At 37.8% G+C, this 27,999-nt stretch overlaps 2 protein-coding genes across 2 annotated transcripts; one reads left to right on the top strand and one right to left on the bottom strand.

Annotated features, from left to right (window-relative positions):
* Window positions 1-3: 3 nt before the first annotated feature.
* LOC146164104 (kelch-like protein 24) lies at window positions 4-20,037 on the bottom strand. The gene is made up of 16 exons (XM_083382081.1): window positions 19,822-20,037; window positions 19,455-19,592; window positions 19,109-19,356; window positions 18,492-18,624; window positions 17,834-17,943; window positions 17,534-17,651; window positions 17,134-17,263; window positions 13,505-13,677; window positions 11,843-11,953; window positions 10,652-10,763; window positions 9,064-9,205; window positions 7,463-7,641; window positions 4,057-4,182; window positions 3,305-3,425; window positions 2,612-2,781; window positions 4-1,065 (listed from the first exon to the last, which is right to left on the bottom strand). Exons 1-16 carry the CDS (start codon window positions 19,942-19,944, stop codon window positions 896-898), a joined length of 2,304 nt encoding a protein of 767 aa, XP_083238207.1. The 5' UTR covers window positions 19,945-20,037; the 3' UTR covers window positions 4-895.
* Window positions 20,038-25,893: 5,856 nt separating this feature from the next.
* LOC146164103 (uncharacterized) lies at window positions 25,894-27,986 on the top strand. Its single transcript, XM_083382847.1, has 4 exons — window positions 25,894-26,024; window positions 26,237-26,361; window positions 27,154-27,267; window positions 27,555-27,986. Exons 1-4 carry the CDS (start codon window positions 25,991-25,993, stop codon window positions 27,672-27,674), a joined length of 393 nt encoding a protein of 130 aa, XP_083238973.1. The 5' UTR covers window positions 25,894-25,990; the 3' UTR covers window positions 27,675-27,986.
* Window positions 27,987-27,999: the final 13 nt, after the last annotated feature.

Below are 27,999 nucleotides of genomic sequence, written 5' to 3'. Positions count from 1 at the left end.
TTATAGTATCAATAACAAATTTAGAGATTGAAACAAAAAGAATAATAACATATTCGACAAAAAGAAAAGAGAACAAATTTACAGTATTTAATCATTCAAAAGGGAAATATGTTTCACTAGAAGGGCTTACTTAATTCAAACAAACGACAAATTTTACCTTCTTTAAACAAAAATGTACTGCATTTAGAATATAATTAACGGTCAGATAAAGAAATATAAGACAGAGAAAAGCATTCCATAGACATACGTAGTGGCAGTTGAAAGGCGCAACACGTTTGTGATTAAGCTTTAAATTCGTATGTTTTTTAAACCATTTGAACATTTCCCAAAACGTTTTGGCACAAATTACAAACTATTAACAGATGCCATTTCTATGTTAAGCTCGATTCTTATCGGACCTTCAAACAAGGTCAAGGGATGGAACAAAGCGTGATAACTCGATGCGTATCATGCGGATTGTAGATATTGCCAGTAGGACAGTTTAAAATTGCCACTTGTGAAGTTGTTATGGAATTAAATAGCTTTTTCTTACTATTGTCAAAAATTTATCATTTATTAAAAAAATCCATTTGCCACTTGTACAAGCCAAATGAACTAACATGAAAGCCCTTACCTACAAGGACTTCTGCAAACATTTCCGACCATTTATTTGAAAAAAAGGGGCGATCTATTTATTTTTTCTTTTGAAAAAACGCATGGCGGGAAAGGGAACTAGATTACGGAACACACCAAAGGGAAGCACGCAGCTCGAAATTTCATCGTATGGAAACTGGCAAATGTGGGCACAGTTAAACGGCAACCGGGGCGAAAAACTCACGCGGCTTCTGTAAGAGCGGCGGCGTAGGTTGCAAATGGATGGAAATACACTGGAAACCGGTTGGTTTGTTCCGGCGGTTCAGCCAAACTTGTCGATAGGAACACAGCCGTGCATGCAGCGAGAGCGCTTCATCTTAATTTCTTCCTCCACATTACCAGTCTCGAAATCGATCACGAGCATGTGGTTTAGAGTGGTGCTGCCCTTCTGGCCCCCGCTGATCACTAGCTTGCCGTTGAACGCGGCTAGGCCTAAAAAGTGATTAATTTTATTTGTAGGGTCTTCATTCCCCTAAAAAACCTCATTTATCGCAGTTACAATACGAAAAACGGGTGGACAAGTGGGCGCTGTTGTTATAATAAAGTCTTTGGTGGGACAATGGGGCATGAAATGCTTCCGGTTGAAGCCAGGGAAAGTGAAATGTAAACAATGTTAAGAATTTGGGTTAGATTGCACTCCGTGCCATCCACGCCACTGAAGTACACCGACACCGTAGGGCGACTATTTCCGAAGCATTTTAAACGCACCTTGTTTGAATTATTTATAAAAATTATGGTATCAACCATGTCGCACCGAAAACTACGCACTTGCTATTACGAAATGCTCAAGCTGAATAGTTATAAGGTATGGTATAAACGTAAAAATATTTAGAAAATAAAAGGGTACAATTTACAGACCGGAAAAAAGTTTGGTTCGGCCTGTGGTAACTTTTCTTAATCTAAGAATTAAAAGATAAAGTAGAATTTCCTACATCCTTTTGTCGACACGTTGTAATAACAATCAGATTTTTTATGGTGCTGTAAGGGGCAGAAACAGTTTCTTCAGGTATAGCCTACGCTTGTAAGTTAGCAACTATGGTTGTTTTTCCATACTTCGATAAATAAATTTCGATCTCTCTTTAAAAAGGCTCTTAGCGACAACGAAAGTCTAGCATTAAAAATGCCAGCAATTATACATTTGTGCATATTGAACAACTCTCGAGTAAGTTAAACGGGCTCCTAATGCATCAGTTACGCACAACATAACGACAACGCAATGCCAGCGACACAAGCGACCACGTCCATCATCTAACGTCGTACTTCCCTTGTTATAAGTCCTGTGGACATACGCTCACACATCTATTAACGCATGTCGCATAGTTACAGCACTACGTCTCCTAAAAGTCAGATGGAATAATCACAGGAATTTAAAATTGCTTTTCACATACATGATGATTACATATAGGTTTTTCGTAGGTCAAATCACCAAGTATAATAGCCTTTTTGTCATCAAATTCAGACAACAAATTTTGGTAAAAACGCAATTTTGTGTCAAACTAACATAAAGCAATATATACCTTATCAAAGGTAAATAACCAACGAAGGTTAAACTATATAAGTGAGCCTTGTTTTTAAGACGACACGTTTTTCATTAAAAATAAGGTATCGCTTTTGAAAAATGGGTACAAAATATTAAAAATAAATACGGTATATACAACTTTTAAACTTTGAAGAAAGTGGGGATTGTGTTTTATTAGTTTTCACGTTTATATATCGAATTAAAGTCAGAGAAATACAACTTATACCGATGTAAGACTGTGTGTGAAAGCGACGTAAAACGCTTCCCGCGTCCCTTTATGTCCAAAGTAATGTACAACTTAGTTTGGAATTGTGTTTTTATTTTAGTTTTGACATTTGTTTATTGAAAGAAAGAAGAAGTCCAATTTATATAGATGTAAGACAATGTGTGAAAGCGACGTAACTGCTTGTCCGAGTTTAGGAAAGTTGATGTTACAATAAAAATATGTATAGTTTTTACCTGCGAACTCAAGGTTGACCTCGTGCAGTTCCCTCCACTCCTCCAATGTGCAGGAGGCGGGATCGTAGCGAAAGATGGAGCTCGCATTGTTCGAGATCATGTAGAAGTGGTCTCGGTAGAGGGCGCACGACAAACGGGCAAGGGGACGCCCCAGGGGCAACTGGCTCCAGCTACACAACAACAATTAGCCTTACCATTATTAAACCCACTTTTTAATAACAAAAAGTTGTATAATGTATACCAGGGGTCGGCAACCTACGGCCCGCGAGTCGGATTGCGTTTCCCAAAAGTAGTTTTATTACACTTTTCATTAGTAGTATGAATTACGACGTGTGGACTCGAATTTTAAACCAAACGGACGTTTTTTTCGCGCTTTGCGCCAACATTTACTGCCTCCTTAAATGAAATTAAACACGTCTTAAGTGCAAAAAAAGATCCGAGACCTGCCTGATTCACGGTTGTTTTAACATTTTAATGAAACAATTCTTAGCCAACATTTTGTGCGACCCGAAGAGACCTTTCTGAGTTTGGTTTTGGCCCGCGAATAGAAAAAGGTTGCCGACTCCTGATGTATACACTGCATCTAAATTTAGCTGATAACCAACAAAGGCCAGGGACATATTTGAAAACAAGCACCACGCTTTAGGAGCGTTTAGGGAGCACACATTTTAAAATGTCTGTTGTTTTTAGGACCTGTCAGTAAGTGGGTCGTAGCACTGGATGCAGTCGAGAATGATCTTGCTGGAGGTGCTGGCTTCTTCCGTCATGCTCACTCCACCGACAACATAGAGGCGCTCCTTGTACGACAACACGCCTGCAACGCAACATACGCAATACGGTGGTCAACATTTTGTAGGAAAAGGCTTTCTGCTTACATCCACCGAGATTAGAAAATGTTTATGTTGATTTCCTAAATTAAGGCCTCAGTCGTGTGTTGTGTAATATAAATTTCTGTGTTAAACAAAGCCAGGATTGTGCCAAATACCCTACAAAAGTGCTCTTCGACCGGTGTACACCCCAATTTTTATTGAACCATTAATACATCGCCTTTTTATTGACAAAACAGTCATTAAATAGTCTCTTTGCTATTTTATCAAGTTTGTTTGAATGCTGTTTTATGACATGCAATAGTACTTCCAAGCAGCATGCAGCCATAGTCGAACTCTCACCGACAGTGTGGAAAACTTCGGCAGAACCGCTCGGTTTAATTGACATAATGACATTGATGTGCATAATGATTTTTTATACTGCTTTTTACCTCAGTTTATCTTTTAAGTAAACAGGGTGCATGAGTTCGTCACAACAACTTTAAGGGTTCACCAAACCAAAAAAGGTTGAAGAGCACTGCCCTACAAGACACAACATAATAAAATAATAAACCATCACCAACAAATTTCGACAGGCTCGTGTCACATTTGAACTACAGCGTCGTGGCATTTACTGACCAGGTGAGTAGCATCGCTTGGGAAGTGGTTTAACCTTCTCCCATCGGTTGAAGGCGGGTCGGTAGCGTTCCACGTTATCCAGCACCCCAGGCTTCCGTCGATTCTTCGGGGAGGCCATGAGGCCGCCTGAAAGGAAAATAACTTGGTTTACAAGTTTTATTTTAGTTTTTAAAACACATACATGTGATTTTAAAAACGCATTTTTTTCTTTTTTAGTGCCAATGTCATTGGTTTACAAACCCTTTCTCGTAAAGCGTTGTAACTTTTCCAATTCCTTTGGCATTTTTTTAAGGATTTAGGCAGTTTTAGCGAATATCACGTTTAAACTTCAATGCCTGTGTCCTAAAACCTAACTGTCATGGTTTTATTTTTTATTGTGTAACAAAAAATAACCCTAATTTTAAGCCAAATTACTAAATATAAAATTTTTTTAGGCGGATCCGCGTCTGGTAAAAATAATCGAGCGTGCCTCGATGCGCTGTTTGTAAGTATGCCAGACGCCATTAAAATTCACCCGCAAACTATTTAACCCCGCGAAACAGTATGTAGGCCTTGTTTTTTAATCGCGCTGGCGGAAGGATGTCGTCGTTGCGAAAGACAACACCGCGCTTTGCATACGCCACGCGTCTCATATTCTTGTGCGTCCTGGAAGTTGTCACCGCCATTGTGACGTCACCGGTGGAGTTGGAAATCGGAAAAGTTGCGAGTGGGGACGCACATAAGGGCAATATAGGAAATATGTTGGGATGACTCGGCTGTTACCCGATAACAAAGTCAGTTTGTAAACCTGGGGACGCTGAGCGAGAAAACTTTTAACCCTATTTTTATAGGATTTGCAATACAGCCCTGGATCTTGTTGGTTAGTTTTGACTCTCTTCGTATCCTAATCCAACGCATTAGATTTCAAAAAATTCTACGACCTATTCGAAACATATAATTGGAGATGCACAACGCGATAAACCTGGAAGTATAATATTTTTAGATTCCAATTAAAAATTTCTAAACTTTCTTTCATACCTCTTAGGTATAACCGCCAAATTTCATATCTAAAAATATAAGCTATTAAATGATTTATTTACCATTGAAAAAAAAACATAATGTATCCAAATAAAGGTAAAACAACATGTGAATGAGAATTGCCAAAATTACTATACTTGAGATGTTATCTTAAAATAATTGATCAGTGGATATAAAGCACCTATCTTAAAAAATTGTAACTCTTTGCAGCGAGTTTGCTTAATTAAAAGCATTTTCAACAAAAAAAAATGTTTAGTTACATTATACACAATATATGAAAGATATAAAGTACGTCACTGCTCTACAGTTTTTAGTGTGAATCACGGCCATTAAAATGTTGCTACTATGGCTTTTTATAATCAGATTATGATTAACGGAATAAATCACTTCCTACGTTGAGTCTACGTTATCGTCCCATTGGATCGTTTTTCATGATCAAATGCCAACTTATTGAGTTACCGGATCGTTACGTACCACCGGAATGAGTGCCTACCTCACAAGTTGGTTATGTATACCCAATACAACCTTAAATAATAGGTCATTCGCAGTTAAAGTTGGGGATTCGCTGTAATGCCTGGTCGCTCAAAGCACATGTGACTAATTTTGTGTGATAAATATCGATTTTCAATGTATTGACGTGTATACCACTAACCTAGACCCGTTGACGTATCATATTTGAAACTAGGTAACATTTGTAGTTCACCAAGTGGTCGACGTAGAAAATCTATTTTTTCAAACTATTTTACAAGCAACTAACAAGCTGTTGATGGGTTTCATGGTTGCTTGTTTTTCTTTGTTCTAGATATTGGTGATGGCAGTTTTTAGAAGTATAGTTTTAACTTACAACTTGATGTTGATTCAGCCTAATATCAGTATGATTCGGAAAAATGACCAATAATTACTGTATTGTAAACATAAACAAAAAATGCGAGTATATCATTTTTTTAATATAATATATTAATGTACATTATGACGCTAAAAAATGACGCTCGACAATACCCGGGAACTGTGTACTTTAGAACGAGCGTGCATAACTGTTCGATTGTCACCGCGAAGATTCTACTCTTCATTCCAAAACATAAAAATAAAGTGAAACAAACCAGTTTGACCGCAACTACCAGTATGGGCACCTCCAATGGTTGCAAAAACTCGACGGTCGCCAGTCAGTTTACAACCTCTTTAATCTGGTGACAGAGCCCACAGAATACCCTGACACCGAGGTCGCGTCTGCGCTGGGACGCGTCAATATTTGGCAAGCGCGCTGCGGCGTCACGACGCGAGAAAGACAATGAAAACTAAACCGGCTTCCGTGAAACGACCAGGCAAGGTATGTGCCCTTAAATTTAGTCACAGCACCAAGTAGCCGTCGACGGTTTAACTTAGTTTATAATTTCTACGAATGTTGATCTATGCTTTGAACTTCTAGCACTCCCAAGAGCCCAGGTTGTGCTTTCTCAATTTGTTTCGCGCATGTTTTTTCACCATCAGCTTTTTTCGACCGCCAATTTTGAAGGCGATTTCTTCAAAATTGCTTTGAGGAGTTGTTATAGAAATTTTACGAAAGGCGATTCTGAAAATGGCCCTGTAGAAAGTGTAAGTGCGCACCAGCCAATAAGGTGTCGAAGAACGGGGCGCGGTAGCATCGAGGACTAGAGAAGTGGCTGGCATGTCAAACGGCTTATGATTGATTAATATTTTGCGGACTTTCCCGATTCCAAGCGTGTCACTGGCAGCAGGGTAAAGGCAGCATTATGCTGCTTTATGCTGGAGAAGCGCGGTTAGCGGTTTCCGACTTTCTATCGAAAACGGTTGGCCGCAGTATATAATCGATCGAAAAGTCCACTAAGCGAAACGTTGTTTGACCAGTTTGTCGGCTACTTTGAAACAATTCCTAACCCGAAAGAGCCAGCGGCCACAACCTTATGGAATTGGGAAACGTGCGCGTAGAATGTTGAGTAGCAAACTTGTCATAGGTTGCCGCAACCGACACCGTTAACAGAAAGTAATTACGACAGTGCTATACAGCCCAGCAATGTGAAAATTATCAGATCCTCGGAAATGTATCAATTAAAATAAAATTTTGCATGATCGTAGCCAATGTATGTGGTGTCACTAGGAATTGTTGGATCCTACGCAATTGTTATCCAACCTGATTCTAAAAAAATACGGGTACAAAAATTACACCCAACATTCATATTAGTACTCATATAAACAACTTTATGCCCCAAAGTTGTTAAACGAACATAATGTGCTCCGTCTAACTTATTGTTTAATGAATGTAAAAAAAAATTGCGCAGGGGTAATGAAATGAAATTTTGGCCCTTGTAAGTAGTTGCAAGGATTAGCCGACAACTGATTTGCACAAAAGTCTAAGCTTTGTCACGCTTACCAGCCACGTAAACAGCGCCATCTACCGACGCGGAGCCGTGACGTTCGCGGGGGTGGTTCATGCTGGTGAGGAAGCTCCACTGGTTAATGTTAGAGAGGTAAACCGACACCGAATCGACCGTCATGCCCGAGTTGCTGTGGCCACCGGTGATGTACACGTCGTTCTTGTGCGAACAAACGCTGCGAAAGAAAATTAGGTTTATAAGGTCAAGAAGTGAGTTCTGACACGCGAGTTTTCAAGTAACTTCAAATACGTTTTAAAGCATTTTTTTCTTTGCTTTACCATACGTAAGTCAATATATATCACGTGAGTTGAATATCATAATACCAAATTTTCCCATTTACTAATATTTTGCATAAGTTTCGGGCAAGAAAACAACATAGACTTGGAATACCACATAATGCTGTTTAAGTCAAAAACAAAAATGGGATATCAATTTAACATTTCTAAGAAAGAGATGAATTTGTAATTTTACTTGAATAGTACTATTTTCTGCTGTTTGCTCTTGTGACGTTAAACACTGACATGCATACCAAAAACCATACTATAGGCCACAATAACGAGAACAATAAAGCATCTATTCCTAAGGATAACCGTCAGTAAGAAGTTATTGGAACACGCGCGACTCTTTTCGTGGAGAAACGGGTGGATCATGGCAATTTTAAAAGAAAAACCCGATACACGATACTGCCATTTATTGAAACGTAAAGAGCAAACGATGCATACGGGGAAGGCGCTTCTTTTTCATACAATCGATCCTAATTTCCGCACACGCCTGGCGCCCCCATAGAAAAACGCGGCTGTGGACTTTTTTCAGAAATCTAGACAATTAATGGTGGGAAAATTGTCAGTATACGATCAGACACAATTGACCAGATCACACGCCTCCGAGGATTTACGATGCTAAAATACTTAGTACAACGTGCTGCTTTGGTTTGCACACTTCAGTGGGCTTATAAGCGGTCTTAGTCTGACATATGGCATTTGCACTGACGGGTGGTTTACATTTTTAGTGTTTTATTGAATGTCACGCTCATCAAAATCAAAGTTTTTATAAACAATGGCAAATTGGACCGTAGAGGCGTAGTTTCGGTATTTAGAATCTTATATTGAAATAACGATTTCTAATATGTCACCCAATTAAAGCAGTGTTCAACACAAAACATTTACACAAAGTGGTTAAGTCCAAATCAAGGCGTTTATGACAATCTAAGGACTGTCGGTGTAAAGAAGAAATACAAATAGTTAAAAATACATTCACTGTACTTCTAAATTAAATTTCAGACTATTGCAATGGAAAAAACTGCTGGATTTAAACGGTGTTTTTTTCATAGTCATTTAACCATGTAACTTGAGTCAAGCCAAGCCCTTTAAACAGTTGATTCAAGTGTATTGTTATTATTAAATTTAGCCATTGCAACACACAAAAATGATTAAAATCAAACGTTCTGGCTTTTGGCTATGGCCATACTTAAAATCGGAAGACCTATATATCCAACTAAAAGACCTCTTTATTTTCACCGTGTGTTCTCAAAACTTGTAGGGTCAACTGTAAATGTATAATGTATATTCATGAAAAAATTATCAATAAGCAGTGGCACCTGTAGCTGTGCATAGATGCGTGGGGCGTCGAAATGTCGGCCAACGTCAACCACTCGCGCTTAATCGGGTGATAACACTCAGTGTAGAGGAGGCGACGGTTGTTGCAAATGCCCCCCACCACCACCAAAACCTCGCTGATTCCTGACAAAGAAGACACAACTAGTAGGAACGCGAAACATAAATAGGTAACTGATGTCACTTACGATGTAATATGGGTATGATGTTGTTACGCAGCAATCGATTAAACACAACCGATCGCACCATACGTTAAATGTCGAAAAAACATATATGATTGCTTTTTATTGTTTAGTTAAAGGAGCTTTCGTCGAAGAGTTGAAGTATTGTGGTATTGCGAAAATGGACTTAGTGGCATAAAGTACAGAATATGTAAAAGGATATTCACAGTAAGCATTCGTTGCTGCAAACGTTTGACCTGTTGTATTTGTGAGGTTACATAAGATGTTGTAGTAGTACTATGTGATTATGGCATAAGGCGGGTTTAAAGAAGGACAAATACACTCCATCAACGTTTTTAATAGCACATGGGCAAAAAATAACGCAAACATAACTTGTCTAGATTTGCAGTTGCGGTAGCGGCACAACCTCTTGACAGCGGATCCATAAATTTAGGACTTATTGCTGCAAATTACTTGCCGCTTCAGGGGCAATGCACACCGCTGTGGCGTAACACAATTTCGGGTAAAGTTGCCACTCGGCGCCCAATCACGAGCCGCAGGGAACACTAGCTTTCCTCACATTACCAGGCGGGGCGAACTTACGCGGAAAGTAAGCGGCGGGTCATTTGCTTAAGTTTTTTGTGGAAACTCGACCTCGGTTTCAATTATTATAGAAAGCTAGGCGACAGGAGAGGGCAGTTTTGGACAGGAACGAAATCAGACCAACCCTCGCTGGACGGCGAAACAGTCAGTTGCGGGACGCCTGGCCGGCTGTAAGGGGCAGTTTGCACCAATCAATCGTTCCCGTTCGGAGGAAGGAAGGAGGGGGAACAAACGCAGAGTGCTTCTACTGCTGCTCGCTTGGCGACATCGAGAATGGCGAAATACGACGCCTTGGCATCTCGTTACGACGCTACAACACGCCGCTTGGCGTTGCGTTACAGAACTATACGACAACGCGCAGCACTCCACAAAATACAGATTTTTAACTTAATAACAACACAGACACAGTACGTCCTTTACCGCTCCGCTTTAATATATCTTAATACGATGCTTGGCGAATATAAGTTTAACCTGTTTTAAGCGTAGCGTTTGTAGCATCATATAGCCAGTTATTTACGAGGCGACCTTTAACGGGTAAGTTTTACCTAGATGAGGTATTTTAATTAGTTTTAACTTCAGGGCTGTTCCTAAGCAAAAATATAGGCTCGCCAGCCACTCGCATTGGCGAGCGGGCGATTGCATAATCCCAACCCTGAACTTAAACACTTGGAAGACGAGTAAAAATATATTTTGAATTGGATTAGGAAGATATTCTAGTCATCAGCACAACCACAACGTCTCCACAGCCAACCAACCCGCGGTCGTCTATATCGGCTACAAAACATACACTGTGTTTTCGGTTGCTTACCAGAGGAGGCACGGGGCCTGGTGTGTGGTAATCGCGACTGTCTCCACTGGTTGTCGCCAAGCGCGTGATGCTTACATGCTTCCGATATGATTTCTTGCACTTCCTCGTTGTCCTGATGCAACATATCTTTGATCAAAAAGAAGCCCAGCATACAACGATCGTTTTGATTTGCATGACAGGTAATAACGAGTTGGTTAATTTCGACTGGAATAAAATTGATTTTATCGTTTTCGAAAGCTTGACGTTGTAGCATTTATGAATCGCGGAAAAACTAGTTAGGAATTCAGTCCGATGCCATTGCGGGTTAACAAAACACAACAAAACCGATATTTTACGTTATCAACGCATTTAAACGGGTAAAATGCCATATACGGTATGTGCTTGCAAACCAAAACACCTAAAAATTTTGTATGGAAGTGAACTGCCTAAGCAGTCTTGATGAAAAAAAGAGTTGATAAAAACACATCACTTACAAAGGGCAACTACTTTATGACTGAAGAAGGACAAGAGAAAATACCGTTGTGATATAAAAACTTACAGTAGCTTTTTCGAACAGTTAACCAGGGAGAAACGACCTAGGATAGCATCAACGGAAAATATCAATCGCTCCACATACGCTGCGCTTTGCGGAAGGATGAGTTAAAGTTACGTGGCGTGGATTTTTACAGCTCATAAATAAGGAACGTGAGCTTTATGGTCGACCAGCGGTTATCACAATAACAGGGCATAAGTAGGGAACTGTAACGGGTAATGCGGCTTTTAATAAATAATAAAGAAATATTTCTAATAGGAATTAATCTAAAGAAGTGCTAAAAGTTTACATTTACTTGTTACTTTTAGTTTCATGCTTAGCACGGTGCAACGTTTTATTTTGGCTGTTTTTGCTTATAAATTGCATTTTGAAAACGACTGTTTTAAAAAATGCAATCGTATTAAAAATATGTTTGTCGGTTTTTACACTGCGCAAGCACAAGTGTTATTAGTACCCACCCGGCAAACTATTTGGAGCCAAATAACTAAACAATGAAAAATCGAGATACACAATACTAATAGGCCGCAATTACGTGCAACAGATGCGAAGTGTACAGTCACATGTGCCAAATAGCCGGCAGTTATCGATTGTCGCGGTTGACATTGAAAAAAATGGTGCTTTGGCCAACAAACCCTTGAAAATCGTCGATCACGACTGACCTGCAGAAGCGGGTGCTTGGCAACAACCTCGAAGAGAAAGCGCGAACTCATGAAAAAGAGTCGGACTGAGCGGAGGACAGCAGCTGCGCTCAGCCTCCTGGAGTCTTCGAACTAAGGAAAAAACGCAAACTGAGCAAACATTTCCAATTGGTTGGGTTTGCCCACATAATGGGTTAGACTTTGCATATTTAGAACGAGCGCAACTTTGGCCTTCAAAGCTAGGCCAGTGATTCTCAAACTTGTACGCTTACCTTTACTAGCATTTTTGTATGGTGGTTTACTGAAAAAAATAATGTCGTGATAACAAAATTTAAACAACTCTCATCGACCGTGCACAACGCAGGGAAAAATGTTTCTTGTATCTATTGCACTCTGATCGTAAAGAGCAGCGGTTCCCAAACTGGGGTCCGCGGACCAAATGGGGTCCGTACAGCGGTTTCAGAGGGTCCGCAAGGAGAATTAGTCTTAAGTTTTTAAACATTAGTCTATGTTTTAAACATTATCTGTCATCTTTTTTATCTTTATAGTTATGCTTCATTATTCGATCATTATAGCGTGTTTTATGATGTCTCTTGTGACATCATAAAGCATCTATTATGCTGTACTACCTGCTATCAGCGAATCGTTCGCATTAGTTAAAACATTGTGGTCCAAATCCAAACCCAGTTGCAATTTCAGCCAAGTTGATCTGGTTAATTAAACCTTTTTGGTATAACGTCTTTGTAATTTAGCGATTGGGGAGTATACAACATCTCTTTTACGCGAACATTCTACGCTTATAAAATGCAGTCTTCTAATTAAAATTTTTGTAAAATACGCAAATTTTTCGCGCTTCACGCACACCAGTTTTCCCAGTCTCATAACATTCGATTTTATTTGCGCACAAGTTCGACGACAGAAGCAAGTTTTTGGAGCGTATCTGTCTTTCGATGCTACTTTGTGACGTTATCTTTAAACATTTCATGCCTCGACCAAACGAAAAACGTTGATCCGCTCCCGGTACGCATTTAGCCTACTTTATGTGGCCCGCAAAGAATATGCAAGAAATATTGTGGCCCGCGATGCTGTCAATCGTGGACCACCCTGAGTTAGAAGGTTGTTACATTAGAAAGAATCGTGACTGCACTAGTGTATTACAAGAAATATGGGTCAACTGACCCTTGAAATTTATAGGGCCGCGAAATATCAAAATAATTGCAACGGATCCGCCAGGCAAAATTTTTAGAAAAGTTTGGGAACCGCTGGTATAGAGAAACAATTGGGATAGAACAAAAATAAAAATTCTAAACAATTTAAATTCTCAACTATCTTTTGGCAAGATTGAACATCAAAAAAGTTTCGCGGTCGGGAACCACTGATGTATTGAACGTAATATTTTTGCTTTGGTGAGGACTGGAAATAAAATACTCTCCAAATAAAATAAAAACAATCTCAAGTTACAAAGGCAAAGTTGATGTAAGTTACAATGCGATTTTGAAGGTATTTATGACTTGTGAAGTTAATTCCGAGTAATTCCAGGCGCTTATTAAGGCTTGCTATGGTAAAATCGTCTGATCCGTTTCGCTTAAGCACCCGCTGCCAATCATCAAACAGCGAGAGTCCGATCCAATGAAAACTGGGCGTACTTCGAGTCAGGGGAAAGAAAATAGAGCCAAGACTCACCTGCAGCCATCGCATCGCCGCCTCGTAGACGTGTTCTTCCCGTTGAACCACCAGGGAATGGTCGGAGAGGTAGCGGGAAAGAGTCACCAGTGGTAGCCGCAGGAACTCGTCTTGCTGAGACACCTTGCCGAAGTTGCGTACTGCGAAGTGCTTCGCCTTTCGAAACAGTCGATCTGAAGCAGTACAATACATTGAAAAATCGTACGCAACTTTGCCAAAAACGTTAAGATGAAAGCAGCTCGTATTAACGAGATACAAGTTAATGCGACGACAGATTTTTACTGCAAGTATGACCTATACTCGCAAAACATTTAATCGTGAAATTTTAGTAGAAACTAAGAAAATTAAATGGAATAATAGTACTTAGAAATAAATACATAAAAGCTTAAGATTTCAAACTACACTCATAAACGGCCAACATTTTAGCTAGGTTTTCTTCATTACGAGCAATAATATTTCCCAATTGTTTTTTAGTATTTCAATTTATAAAGCAGGCTGTGTGACTCGGAAGTCCAAATAAAACCTGGCAAGCAAAATCTTCTTGTATTTATTTCATCTGTTTTATCAAGAGATTCAGTAATGTTTTTACTGGGAAAATGTCAAATATGTTTCCTGTATAGTAGAGAATAACCAAGACGTGCAACGCTGCAGTTAAATTAAATCGCTGTGTCTCTGCGTCTGCGTTGCTCTGTCTATTTTAGACACAAAAAATACTTGACAACATAATGGATTTTCCTTTAGCGAAATTGCAGGAATATCACTTGCTCCCAATTGCCACCTAACGGAAAAATGGATCTACTTGCCAGCTAGAGTGTAGTAAACACAGCTATTAATTTTGCGTGGTCGTGCACCATATGTAGCATTACATCCGTACACAGTCGCACAATGCAATGACTAAACGTGATGTTGTTCACGTTTGTATAGGAACGCTGCTATTCCTGCAATCTACATTACAAAACATTTATAGCTTAGTACTTCCCAAAGTGTTTTGTGACAGACTTTCATAAAGCGGTTGATTTTACAAACACATATCTTAAAAAATATATATATAATATTAAAAAAAACTGTCACATAAACATAGGATTAGCGATGAAAAACGAGACGCGGCGTGGGTACAAACTAAATATCTTTTTTTTGGCCGATTTTTACGGGTGATGGAAAACGGGAAATAAACGCTTGTTTTAAAAGCGGTATGGCAGGATGTGATTTAGCAAAATGTCAGTTAATGAGTTTTAAATGCTAGATTTGCGGGTTCGAAACCAACGTTGTCTTTAGCTAATCTCTTAATTGCAATTAACATAATATCACTAAGTTCCTATAAACATAATATCACTAAGTTTATTCTATACCAGGAGTTCTTAACCTTTTTTGTATATTTTACCCTTTTAACACAGATGAATATCAGATATAGCCCCAATATATAAAATGGTGCTCACCTTTTAACCAAACGAAAGTAACAAATTACATTAGGTATAGTCAATACAACGGCTGCCATTGCTTTTTGGCAACTATAGTTGTTGGACTCCAGCTTAAGACCGAGATAAGAACAACACCAACGTCAGAATAAAACACAATAATTCGGAATAAGGCCAAATAGGACAAATATCTAATGGTATCACTACCGTCTAAATCGGAATAAGTCCTAAATCCGTCGGAATAAGATCCTAAAATTTCAGAATCAGGCCTAAACAACACTTTGACTAACCCCAAACTCCACCCCTAAGTACATCACTAACTTCCCTAATAATTTCAACACTAACCCGTTTTCTAACCCCACCCATTACCCACCAATAAATAACCCTAAACAGGACCAAAATCCGGTGCCAAAATAGCGGCGCCCCGACGGCGCTGGTCAGACTAGGGCGCCCAAACATATCACCAAAAAGGCCGATGCCAGACCGATGGCCCCCGATCATCCGATACTCTCAACCCACAGGTTCGGGCGTTATTTTGGCCATTTAGGCCTTCTTTTGGTCAATTTAGGACTTAAACTGCGTACTTGGCTGCATTAATTTGGATACTATGGTTTTATAGATTTCTCTGCTTTAGGTATTGTTGCTTTTTAGATCTTATGGTGTGTTCCCGAATTGTTGTCAAAACATTCCAGATTGGTCTAGTTTTTGTATTTTAAGTCTGGACAGTTTTGACTCAAAAAGGGACGCGTTTATGATCATTATACTTGGATGAGCTTTGCTAGGTGTTGTTTTAAAGGAGCAGGTTTCGTGGTAGCCTATATACTGTTTGAAAATGTTTCCATGCACAAAATAAACTGAGGAACTTGAAGACCATTCTCAATAAAATACGTGAATCCAAAATTCAAACAATGTTCTGGTACTTTCTCTTCTTTTAGGACATGCCACATTTTTAAGACTACATTTTTGGTTTCTTTGACAGAACATTTTAATCAGTAAATGAGATTTTTTAACACTAAAACGCCTTGATCAATGGGCTAAAAAGATCAAGAATAAACTAAGTGGGCAGTTAAACCGTACCCAGTGACAAAAAAATAGGCAATCACATGAATAACCAGCACTGAAATTTCAAAAGGTGAACTAAACCTTACCGTTATCGCTACTAATTAATAAAGCACTTTAGACTCACTGTCACTAAACTTTCTTGGCCTAAACTGCACAAAAAATAAACTAAAAACACACTGTCTGCTCGCAGACACGTTGCCTAAATCTATGCCGTGACGACCGAAGAAGCTGATAAATTCAAACAGATAACGAACGATCTTGCCAATAACCGTAAAAACTATCATTTAGCGAAGCATAACATAAATAATCAATAAGCTATTACTCGAATAAATGTTTGTTAATCTGAACTAGGAAAGTAGGCTACCAATACCTACTGCTGGCACAAGTTTAAGATCCCGTCAGCATAAAATGGATATTTTGATTGATAGCTAATTTACCCCCTAAAACGAGGAAATTTACCCCCAGGGGTAAATTTACCCCAGGTTAAGAAAGGCAGTTCTATACATTACCATACATCATTGAAATAAGTATAAGCTTATCCAAGATCTACTGTTAGATAAGAATGATTATGGTAAGTCCAACAGGACTAAGGATTTTCGATATTATATATTTTATTTCGAAACTAACATTTGGCCATCCGATCCGATACCAAATGACGTAATAACTATAGCTAAATGAACATTAAGGAATCGTTTATGTAATGTTTCTGCATTTAAGTTAGAATACTATTTAGTGTTACAAAGCGTGGGCTATTTTTAACTTAACTTACAAGCTGTTTCTAGTTTAAGAAGCAATTTGTGCATATCTACTTATTAGTCACATTATTATAAAATTTTAATCAGGAACGTCCTGTTGTAAGAAATTACGTGACGTAATTTAAAAAAAATATAGTGAGTCAGTAGTAGAAATCCACTTGAAATATTATATATGCTTATTTTATATTGTTTATATATGATTATTTTTCTCCAATTATGGCAGCGGGCTAAAAGGGCAGCACAGTAACCATTCAATAAAAACTTCACAATTTTTTCAGGTAATCATATGTAGCGGCGTTCACATCTCGCATTTTGTTACAAGTGGTCTTACTTTTCGACAACCTAGTTATGTTCAAAGCACTAAACGAATTACGGAAAGCAATACTAGTAGGCTCACCCAACGAATGCAGAGCGGCGAACTGCATAAGACCAAGACAGTTGGCTTCCGCCACCTGACGCATCAGAAAGCGCTCGCAGTGGTCTTTGAGAGTATCCATCTGAAAGTAGTCGGCCGCCTCAACCACATCCTGCAAAACACTCTAGTTCAGCAACGTTTCTCTATCATAGGCAAATTACCAGGACCGACATTTTTTGTAGGCTTATTGTTGTCAACTATTTGCTATTATCCCGACAAAAATAATTAGGCTGTCAATACAAATAAATGCTGAGGTCAGTTTAAAAAAAAACTAGCAAATAGTGGTTTAAAAAGTCGCATTACTGTCCTAAAGGCAAAAGTCTCGAGTTTTTCCGACAACATTAATAGTTCAAGAGAAAACCTTTTTAGAAGTATGTTTTACCTGTGCGTTGTCGGTGGTGACTTTAATAGGTTCAGCATAGGCATGGCGAACGAGCATTTCTAGAATTTCTGGCTTGTGACCTTGGATGGTAACCTTGCCCTCTCTTTCTTCCCTCATTCTTGCAATTAAAATTATTTTAATGTATAACGGGTTCTGACTTGTGTAGCATTACTTACACCAACCTCAGTGAACTAATACAAAAAACAATCCGAGCAACTCTAGACGCAAAAATATTAAACCAAACCACCAGACGGAAAAGTGCTGACTAATGCGCTATAAAACATCCATTAAACAGCTTACTTTGAGCTTAGGAGGCCATGGAAGTAAGGACTGCAAGCAGCTAATACCACCTTATGACAGGGTATTTCATAATCGTCTACAACCAGTATGACATCAGTGAACTCTGTGGTCTGTGAAACAAAAGCAATTGTAAAAATTACACAAATATTTTTTTTTAAATATATGAGTTCAGTCTATAGCAGACATAACACACACCGGTTACGGATAATATTAGCTAATATTTAACTACTACCGATATAATATCCGTAAATTTTGACGGACATTTATAAAGATATTTTTACCGTAAAATTATTATATATCTTTTCCTCAAAAACCAAAAACAAATTCCTATTTTTAAACTTTTTTTTAACCAATTTGTCCATGCAATTTTTATTTTGTTTCAACCCTGCTACACATAAACAATTACTTTCACACATGACAATATACAAACCTGATTTTAATTACACATAGTGTTTGTAATTTTATGTGTTATTTGTACAAATTATATAAATTGAGTTTTACCACACACAAAAAAATCTTATATATTGTGAAAAACATGAAATTAAGTACTAAACATACAGCAGGAAGGCAGCACTATCAATAGATTTTATAAATTTTTGGTTGATTCACTAAATCAAAAACATGTAGGTTGTTAAAATCAATATTTTGAACTGATTACATTTCTTAGCTTCTGCAGCTTGTCAATTAAGGTGGCCCTCTGGGTATTGCTCTGTATATGATTGGAGACTTGCTTTCTATAGACAAAGGATTGTTCAGCTGAAGAATCACTGGAGCTGCTTCCGGGTCTGGTCCTACAAAAGCATGTCACATGACATTTAAACATTTAGCATATTCAATCATCTATAGCAGTGATTCTCAACCTTTTTAGTGCCAGAGCCGCATGTCAAACCTAAGGTTTGCAAGGAGCCGCATAAAAAACAACAGTAGGCATATAATTAAAAACAATGAAAAAGCAACAAGAAAACAACAAATATTTATTACGCTAGCCTAGGCTAACTAATTAACGCTGTTGAAATAGCTATTTCTTATTGCCATAGCTTGTCGAGCAGGACTAAATATATTATGATGTCACAAACCACAAAATTATTTTAAACAGCAGGACGGAAGTAACCCGGTAACGGTAACATTAGTACTTCGTACCAGGGAGTAACATTAGTACTTCGTACTCGGGATCCTTGCTAATACAATTCATTAATTCTTGATTTTTCTTACTTCTTTTGTTGCAATTCTGCTACTACTAACTGATTTTTCACTAGTGAGAATTGCAAAATGTACCTCTTATTTCCTCTAGATACCCTTCCTGCTCTAACATTGAGGACCCTCGGACCTTGTGAAGATTCTCCAAGTTCCGGATGTGGAGGAAGCCTTTCTTCCAAGTCTGAGATGCTACTCATTCCATCTGACAAATCATGATCCTCTCCAAGAAAGGAGTCACTGGACAGACCATCTGGACTTGACATAACTTGTATCATATCTATGTTGTTGACTTCATGGTCACTGGATGGAGAGTCGAAAAATCTTGGCTAAATATGAAAAATCATTGTTTTAATTGTATTCAAAACCCAGTTGGACATTGCAAATATAAAATCTATTTCTATTTTGATTTGCAATTCCAAATAACCTGATTTGGTCTTCCGCGATTTCTCATTCGTTGTATTCCCCTGATGCAAATTCTGCGCAAACTCCCATGTGCGCGCGGCTGTGCTCCTCCTTGGTTTCTAATGATTGCAACTGGGTGATAGGCTGCATTGCGGTTTGGCTGCAAAAGTAGTTTTTCCTGCATTAGTTGAAAGTGTAGGATAGTAAATTGATGACAATCATTTCTATTTATCACTTTTTAATAAACATATTTGCAAGCAAAAAGGACCGAAAATTTCAAAGGCAAAAATATTGGCAGAATATATATATACTATGAAAAACATAAAAGCTATCCACAATTCATATTTATACTTTCTTTTATAAAAGTCAACTTTCAAATTTTGTCTTACAACATCAACCAAATCCATTGGAACATCTAAGTTGCGCAAAATTTCATCATCTAAACCCCGTTGTCGATTATCTTCTGCACCATTGCGACTTGGACCGGGAGAGTCTGGATTCCGTCGGGCCATAATTTTGTTTTTATAAATTGGTCCAACTTTTTAAAAAAAATAGATTTAAAGTCTCCATTATGATTGTTAAAAAATTATGTTCAATATTAAGGGGAAGATGTTTAAGCAAACTAAAATTGTATTGCTGTAATAAAAAAAGTAATGCTAAAACTTGTTAAGCTTTAATAACATAATTTCTATATTTATTTTCATGACTGTAAACCAATTATTCCTGAAAACCTTAAGCGTACCAGAAGTTTTGCATGTTTGCTGACTAAGGTTTACGTACGCTAAATAAATCTTACAGCGATTCTCAATTAAATGCACAGATAAGCCCATGGCTCAGAGTTTGATAAATTTACTTGCAGGCCACTTTCCAACCTGGTATGTAACATTTGACCAATAAAAGTTATGTACAAGAAAGAGACAAGCCCACAATTTTTCATATGTGTTACCCAACATATTGAAACATATACAAAATAAAAAAAAAATAATGTTCAAATCACTAAATAAGTAAAAATGTTTTTGTAAAAAACAAATACAAAAAAGAATGTGTGTTATTCTAATTATATCCTCAGGTAACTGATGGAATTGTTAGGTGCGCAATTTAGACCTTCCAATAACGAATTTGTAATTGTTTACATCTGCTATCTGCACTGCATACAACAAAACACATTTCCGTTTGTGTGTCGTGTTGCCATTTTTAACTTTAATGATATGTAAATACAAAAGGGTTACTTTATTAATGTAATATCCCATTACTGTATCACTGCCTGAAGGAAAACATACACATTGGGGCTTGGTTAAAAATATACAAAAGCTGACCTGCCAAAATGCTGCAAATTACAACTACGGAAAAATAAGCCTAACGTATATAGCCACTTTAAACAGTCCTATCTCAAAAAGTGTTTATTCTTTTACAACTTTAAGTATAGCTAACCATCATTATGGAGCATAACTCCTAGAATAAACAAAAAACACTTAACACATTAATTGCAAAATGCGAACCTGTGTTTTTTATTTCGGTAAAAGCAAATGTCACGGTTCACCAAGATTCATGCAACAGCCTAGAGGACATGACGTTTAGTTTAACAGCTGTGTTAGCAGGAAAACACATCTCAAAAACTTTTTCTAAAACTACCATCTGTCTTTAAATTGGATTCCCCTCGCTCCCCGTTTTCGTTGCAAATATGTCACAGGGCACAGGCTCCTAAACTATTTTAATGACTCCTAAGAATAATTAGGTTCGCATTAAACATGGTCAGCTCTGAATTTTTAGAGCTGACGTCAGAAAATGCCGTCATTAAATAAAAAAATTAATATACCGGTACGGAGGAAAGACACGAGCGTGCACGGTGTCATGTTAAATCAAGTGACCTCTTCATGACTAATATGTGACCGACTGACCAAACAACCGACCAAATTACACTTTGCTAGATGACAAATGCACACTAAAACGTTTCCATATTAAAAAAATATATTAAACCTACTCTCAGATTGCGAAAGAATGCTTTGCGAAGACACGGTTTTTAGCGTAAAAAGCAGGGAGTTTTACGAAACCGGTTAAAATAAGCAGGGAGTTTTACGAACCGGTTTAGGGCCAATTTTAATCGAACCGTAACCTGAATTAACCGTTTTCAACCGTAACCGAACCTGAATTAACGGTCTTGTCAAAAATGCAGTTTATTTCAGTATGACGTCACAGTATATAATCGTGGCGCAGCAAAATGCCTTTTATCTTGCCCTAAGTCTATTAATGTATAGAGAAGTTTACTGAATAACGTACAATGTTTTTTTATATTTCAAGGGATAAATATTAGAGAATTAAGATGCCCATGAATGATAACTTCTGTATACGTTATACCAGGGGTCGGTCTCCTGGCACGCGTGCCAAAAGTGGCACGCGAAATGATTTTTTAGGGCACGCCGAATGATTTAACGCGCATGTTATATCACCTTAAGAAAGTGGAACCATTTCGTCACTACCACATGAATAACATTATTATTACATCACTCACACTAGCGCTAAATAAATGGTTGCACACATATTTCGTTAGATCTCCAGTGTTCGTGTCACAAACTAGTGTCTTAACTCTTGTATTTAACATTATTTTTCTAACCGTTCGTAATACGTCACAATGCCCAAAATTGGCGTAATGTTTACTACGTTGAAGCAGAGCATTCTAAATTAAAAGTAAGTAGCCTACGTGTGTTTTTGTGTGACTGAGAAAACAAACTGAAACCGAAACTGATAGTTAACACTTAATAGGTATCGGTTGAAAAGCGTCCAAGTATATTTCAAAATAGCGGGCAAATTATTGTGTTCGTGACAGTTAGTTGTTTTCAGTAGGGTTATGGTATCTTCACGGAATTTAACTTCTGAAATTAGATTTAAAGTCATCTCCAAGATACGTAAATTAGATGTCAGATCACAGCAGGGCTGCGGAGTTGAACTCGCGTACGTAAGACTAGGTAAAATTACCCGAGTCCGACTTCTGCGCATGGCAGTACCAAAATTTCGAAACTGATAAGTGTAAATTGTTAAGGTGGAATAGCGTATGTTGGTGGCAGACTTGGACAACTAGACAATTCTAGTTTTCTAATTCATTAAATTAGAGTAAAATGCGGCTAATTCTAATTCTAATCTAATTTATGAATTGCCTGTGTGCTCTAATTCTAGTTCTAATCTAATTCGGATTTTTTCAAAAACGCTACTTTGTCCAACGACATTTTGAGTCTCTCAGTTAAAACACAGAATTTCAATTAAAACTCTTTTGTTGGAACGACTTGTATGTATTTTTTACAGTCTAAAAAGCATAAAAATGCCTAAAAATTAGCACACACATGTTTACCATTCACATTCTTATAAGAATACTTTGCGATTAAATTAAATTGGTTGTAAATAATTAAATGTGATTCTAGTTGAAATTTGTTTCTTTAGGAATTCGGTAATTCTAATTCTAATCTAATTTGAAAAAACTTAAAACAATATAATTCTAATTCTAATCTAATTTAGAAAAACTAAAATGCTCTAATTTTAATTCTAATCTAATTTTAAAAAGCTAAAATAAATCTAGATGTCCAAGTCTAGTTGGTGGCATATTTTCCATGGCCTCTATGAGTGGCTAAATTATGGCGTAAACGACAACGATCTAAACAGGTGGTTTTCCAGCCTTGCCCAACCTGACTGTCTTCATTTGTGTTCTGTTTTCCGAATCACCACAACAAAGAGAAACAATGGCGTAAGTGCAGGAGTGAGGTGCAAAAGTGGAAAAGCGATACAACGTGAGTGAGAAAGAAGGAGTAAAAAGAACAACAAGCGTACAAACGATTAAGCAGAGAGAGGCTGACAACATTCGCGTGCACGGCCATCTTAGCTGCTTGTGTAAAGTTGCGCTTTATACTGTAGTGAGACGTCTTGACTAATAGTTTCGGCGAGCGTCCTGTCGCTTAAGCCGCGCAGCAAAACCATATATAGCATTTCGTTTTTTATCGCCTTATCGTTGGCGGCTGGGTAGGTTAAATCCCCAAGGTTTTGTAAACAATATACAAACTCCCTATACCTTCATTTGTCATTTGTACCCTGTCTAGCAACTCGTCTCGTTTGTTAAAACCGCTATTTAAATCATTGGCCGATAAAGCGCGTTCGACTATGGTCGCATAAGACAAATCTTAAAGCTTACTTTCTGCATCGTTCATGTCGAACAAAAAGTCCCTATCCGGGCATGCTAACAACAAATTTCTTACATCCTCTTTGCCGCAATGCAACTACAATTGGACTTAAACACAGGTAAGAAAGATTTAAAATTGTCACCCGATCGATAAAAAGGTGGCGGCAATGTAGGATAACATGGCTGCGTGTAGTGCCCCTTACTCGACTGTAGGGCGTGGTCGACAATTTGTAACGCCAAAAAACAGGATTTCCACCTTACGGCCCGTCGGATGCCAAGCGCTACACGAGACTTATCAGTTCAGTATATAATATAGGGCGATACAGGCGAACTTACATGTAAAACATAAAACAATAAAAGGTCATATATAGCGGCCAGAGACTAAAATAGGGCGTAAACGACGACGATCTAAACAGTTGGTTGTCCAAGCTAGCCTTGCCCAATCTGACTATCTTCATTAGTTTTTGGTTTTCCGAACCACCACAGCAAAGAGAAAAAAAAGTGCTTATGTTTATGGTCTTAAAACATTAAGGCACACCGAGAGGAACATTTGACCACATTTTTCAAAGAAAATCTCTAGCCTACTTTTTTTATAGTCAAAACATTATTTAAAGTTACATATGTCGCGATGTTGAACATAATATTTTACGTAAAATCAACTGTTATGTAGGTTCCTTGCAGTCAACAATTATTATGCGCAAACATGGTTGGTCGTCGTTCGCACAAAGGCCAGTAAGTAGAAGGAAACAAAGCGAAGTGCGTTTAGCTCCGAGTAAAATTAACATTCTTATTGTAGGCAACAAGCCAACTGTCACCACAGCAATTGTCAGGTGCGGGTTTACGTTTTACAGCGCTCCCGCGCGAAAACTAGCTAGCGTAGTATATGCAAGACGGTTAAGAATGATTTAATATATATGAAAGACGGTTAAGAATAATTTAAATGTTTTGTCAATTTGGAAAGTTAGTGGATATTACCACCGGACAGTTTGTTCATACATGAAATGGCTATACAATAACATTTTGTCTAAATACATATAACCGTTCGAGACTAGTCCCAGAGTAAAAAAGATTTTGTTTTCTGTATTGTATGAAAAACGTACAAGTTACGATAACTTCATTAGCAGTTTTACTGCGGCTTTTTTTAAAACAAAGGTAAAAGTTTTTTGGGCGCTTTTCAGCTGGCCGAGTGGCCGAGTACAGTTTTGATTACAAATGCAGTATTTTGAAGTGAAATAGTGATATTCATATACTAGACGTGAAAAATGTTTTAACAGTTTCTTTAGGCAAGTTGTTAAATAGAGCTTTACTATCTGTGAATTAAAAAAAACAGTCAATGAGACTTCGGAACAACGATTGTTAAACCGTAATGACACAATAGCCTAACGTGATGCGTAATTAATTAAGTTATCGTGTTTCCTAACTGAAGGCATCGTTTGTCAGTATCCTATCTACGTAAATGCCTCATAACAACGTAAAATATATTTATATTGCTTTCACACTATTTAACCGAGGTATAAAATCCTCGTATGATTTTGTATGCGCAACCGTTGGGTCTCTAGTAGAGAGTAAGGTTGGCCATACGTTTACGAGGTGACCTCAATTAAACTTTCTGACATAAACGAAAGATGTTTTTTCTCCTTTGCGTTATCATTGGACTACGCGGTGATGTACTTTTAAGCTTCATCACGAAAAATCCTATTTGAAATAGGCCACTTAAGTCTCTTCTTGTAGTTCGGCGTCGACGCACCGTGTGATTTCATCTCGGTCACCAGTTGCGAATACCCCGGGTGGTAAAGTCTGTCATAAGACTTACCGCTGATGTCCAAACACTCGGTCTCACAACTCCATTGGTGGCTTGTTTACTCGACTCAAATTGTGTTTGTTCTCACCATGTAGTCTGCAAAAAGTACACTAGTTGTCATAGCACCAGCTTCCGTACTTAATATTAACTACTCCCACGCACTTTACCCACCGTATATATGGAGTCGACTCGTTCAGTTTTCCCAAAAGTTAAGGATACATCGGCCAGACTCGAGATTGTTGGAAATACCGGCGCAGCAGTTGCGGCCAAAAAATTGTCAACATGCTTTTACAAGGCGATCGTATCATGTAATTATTTGTGCGCTACATGATATGGATTCTAAAACACGCGTCGCTTCCTAAATAGACCTGTGTAATTCGGAATAGCCAGAGGCTCCAAATCAGCGAATATTTATTTAGGGATATCAAACCAGAAAGCTTTTACAATTTAAAAAATCATATCGTAAAAAAAAAACAGTTTGCATTTAAAAAAGGCTAACATAGAAAGACTTGTGTAATAAAAGTTTGTTGCTTTCAGATTTCTATTGGTTTTCGTTATCCCTGCTTCTAGTAATTAGAACTGTTGTCAATTCAACATGGCAACGGCAACCGGATGGGCGTATTATTACAGTAAGTTACTCTTTTTTGTGTGTACGTTTTTGAACAACACATTTTGTATGCATAGGTCTTGAGCAATGTTAAAATTACACGTATAGAGGCTTTTTAACTAACACAATGGGCCTAATGTGGTGCTGAAGTAATGCTAAGATTTTGTGTAAAGGTAAATGTAACGCACAAATCCAACAACATAAATGCTTCACAACGCTAACAATTTTAACTAGAAATTCGCTCAAATAACGATCACATGGACACTCTACGGCTGTATAAAGGTTACAAGTCATATTGGGATAGACACAGAATACCAGGAGAAACGAAAATCAACGAAGTGTTGTGGGAGGACACTTGGGTGAGTAAAAAATAAAAAGGTATATTTATTATATACATTTATTATAAAATAAAATGGACATTAGTTGTAGCTGTTGTTACTCATTTAAACTATAATAAGTTTTTAACTTGTAATCCTAAAATAATCTGAAACATTTTACTAAATATATCAGTCATGTGTTTATACTGTGACATATCAGCCATGTGGATTATGCGACTTTTCAATTTAGTACCAAAGTTGAATTAGACAGAGGTTCTATATTTTCTATTTATTTTAATATCAAGTTGCATGAAGGCCTTCCTATCTTTTTATTAACTAAAAATATTTACAACCCATGTGTTCAAGCTAAATGCGATTAGGCCTAGAGCATTTTCGTTCTGATTTGCACGCATTTGTTCAATTAATATACTCAGGGAAATGCGTTTTTTCATTAGTATGTCATTTGCCTCTCGAAATGAAGAAAATAGCACTTATAACTAGGGAGATTATTTTTGACATAAAATGAATTTTAAACCTATTAAATTATCATTTTGACAAATTTTGACCTAAAATAATTTTTTTTCAACAAGATTTTGACTTATTCGGAATACACTGATTTTAAAACCTAAGTCAAAAAATAAATCGCCTTATAACCAAAACTTTGTGTGAAATTGATGTATCCGCCTTGATGTATCCGCAGTTCCCTGCAGGTCCGCAACCTCCAGTGTTTAAAAAGCACTGACCTAATCTAAAATCATACATTATTGACAAAATTTAATTTTTTAACGTTTTTAGCTAGGTAGGAAACTGTTCATCAAAGAGTTTGTATTTCAGTGGAAAGTGAACTCTCCATTTCGTATTCCGAGGAAGTTGCCTCCCCTTAAGAAACGCAAGAAGCAAAGCGAATACGTGACCGCTTCTAACTTGGATTCAACAACGCTGAGAGCCGTAAGTCATGTTCGCAATTCGCATTAAAGTAGTGCGACACAGCTAAAAACGTCAAGCAGAAACGTTAGATTAAATACTATTTTCACCGCGTTGAGTTATGTGATGCGCGTTATGGACCTACATACCGCTGCTGTTTAAAAGCTAAGTGACGTCGGCCTTTTGTCAAATATCACAATTTAACTGACATGAAAATATGATGTCACAAACGAAAGCAATTTTTTCCGCACCCTAGACTAAACAGTTCCCCCATTATGACACATTTATTAACCGTGATGACTACTCTTCAGCCGCCAAGTACAGCACCGATTCAGCAAGTTAAGAACCACCGAACGTTGGAAAGTCACAACGAGACGAGGAAAAGCAAACAAGGCATTTTGCTTCCAAGCATTGGCGCCGCCAGAGAGTAACCGCGAGGCGATCTCTAAATTTTTGTGTAGTTGCCTTGTTATTTTTCTGTGCGTTTGTTTATCCCACTTTTCTGGTTCTATGCGCCATTGTTTGACTGCTATTTTTGTTTGAACTTTCAGATGAAATGAGTTTGCCGAGCTATCTTGTAAACGTATTTTTCTTGACCCTATAATATCATAGATTCCAGTCCCGTTAAGTATATACGCTTTATCACGATCGTTACCGGATTTTAATACTTTTTAGGCCTATTCAGTTTATTCTTTAACCACTTGTTTTTCATATTCTAAAATACATTTCGTGGGGTGCTGTAATTCATCTATTGTT

Source organism: Ascidiella aspersa, chromosome 2 (assembly GCF_963924565.1).
Source record: "Ascidiella aspersa chromosome 2, kaAscAspe10.2, whole genome shotgun sequence".
Taxonomy (NCBI): domain Eukaryota; kingdom Metazoa; phylum Chordata; class Ascidiacea; order Phlebobranchia; family Ascidiidae; genus Ascidiella; species Ascidiella aspersa.
This window is presented reverse-complemented; position numbering and strand designations above follow the sequence as displayed.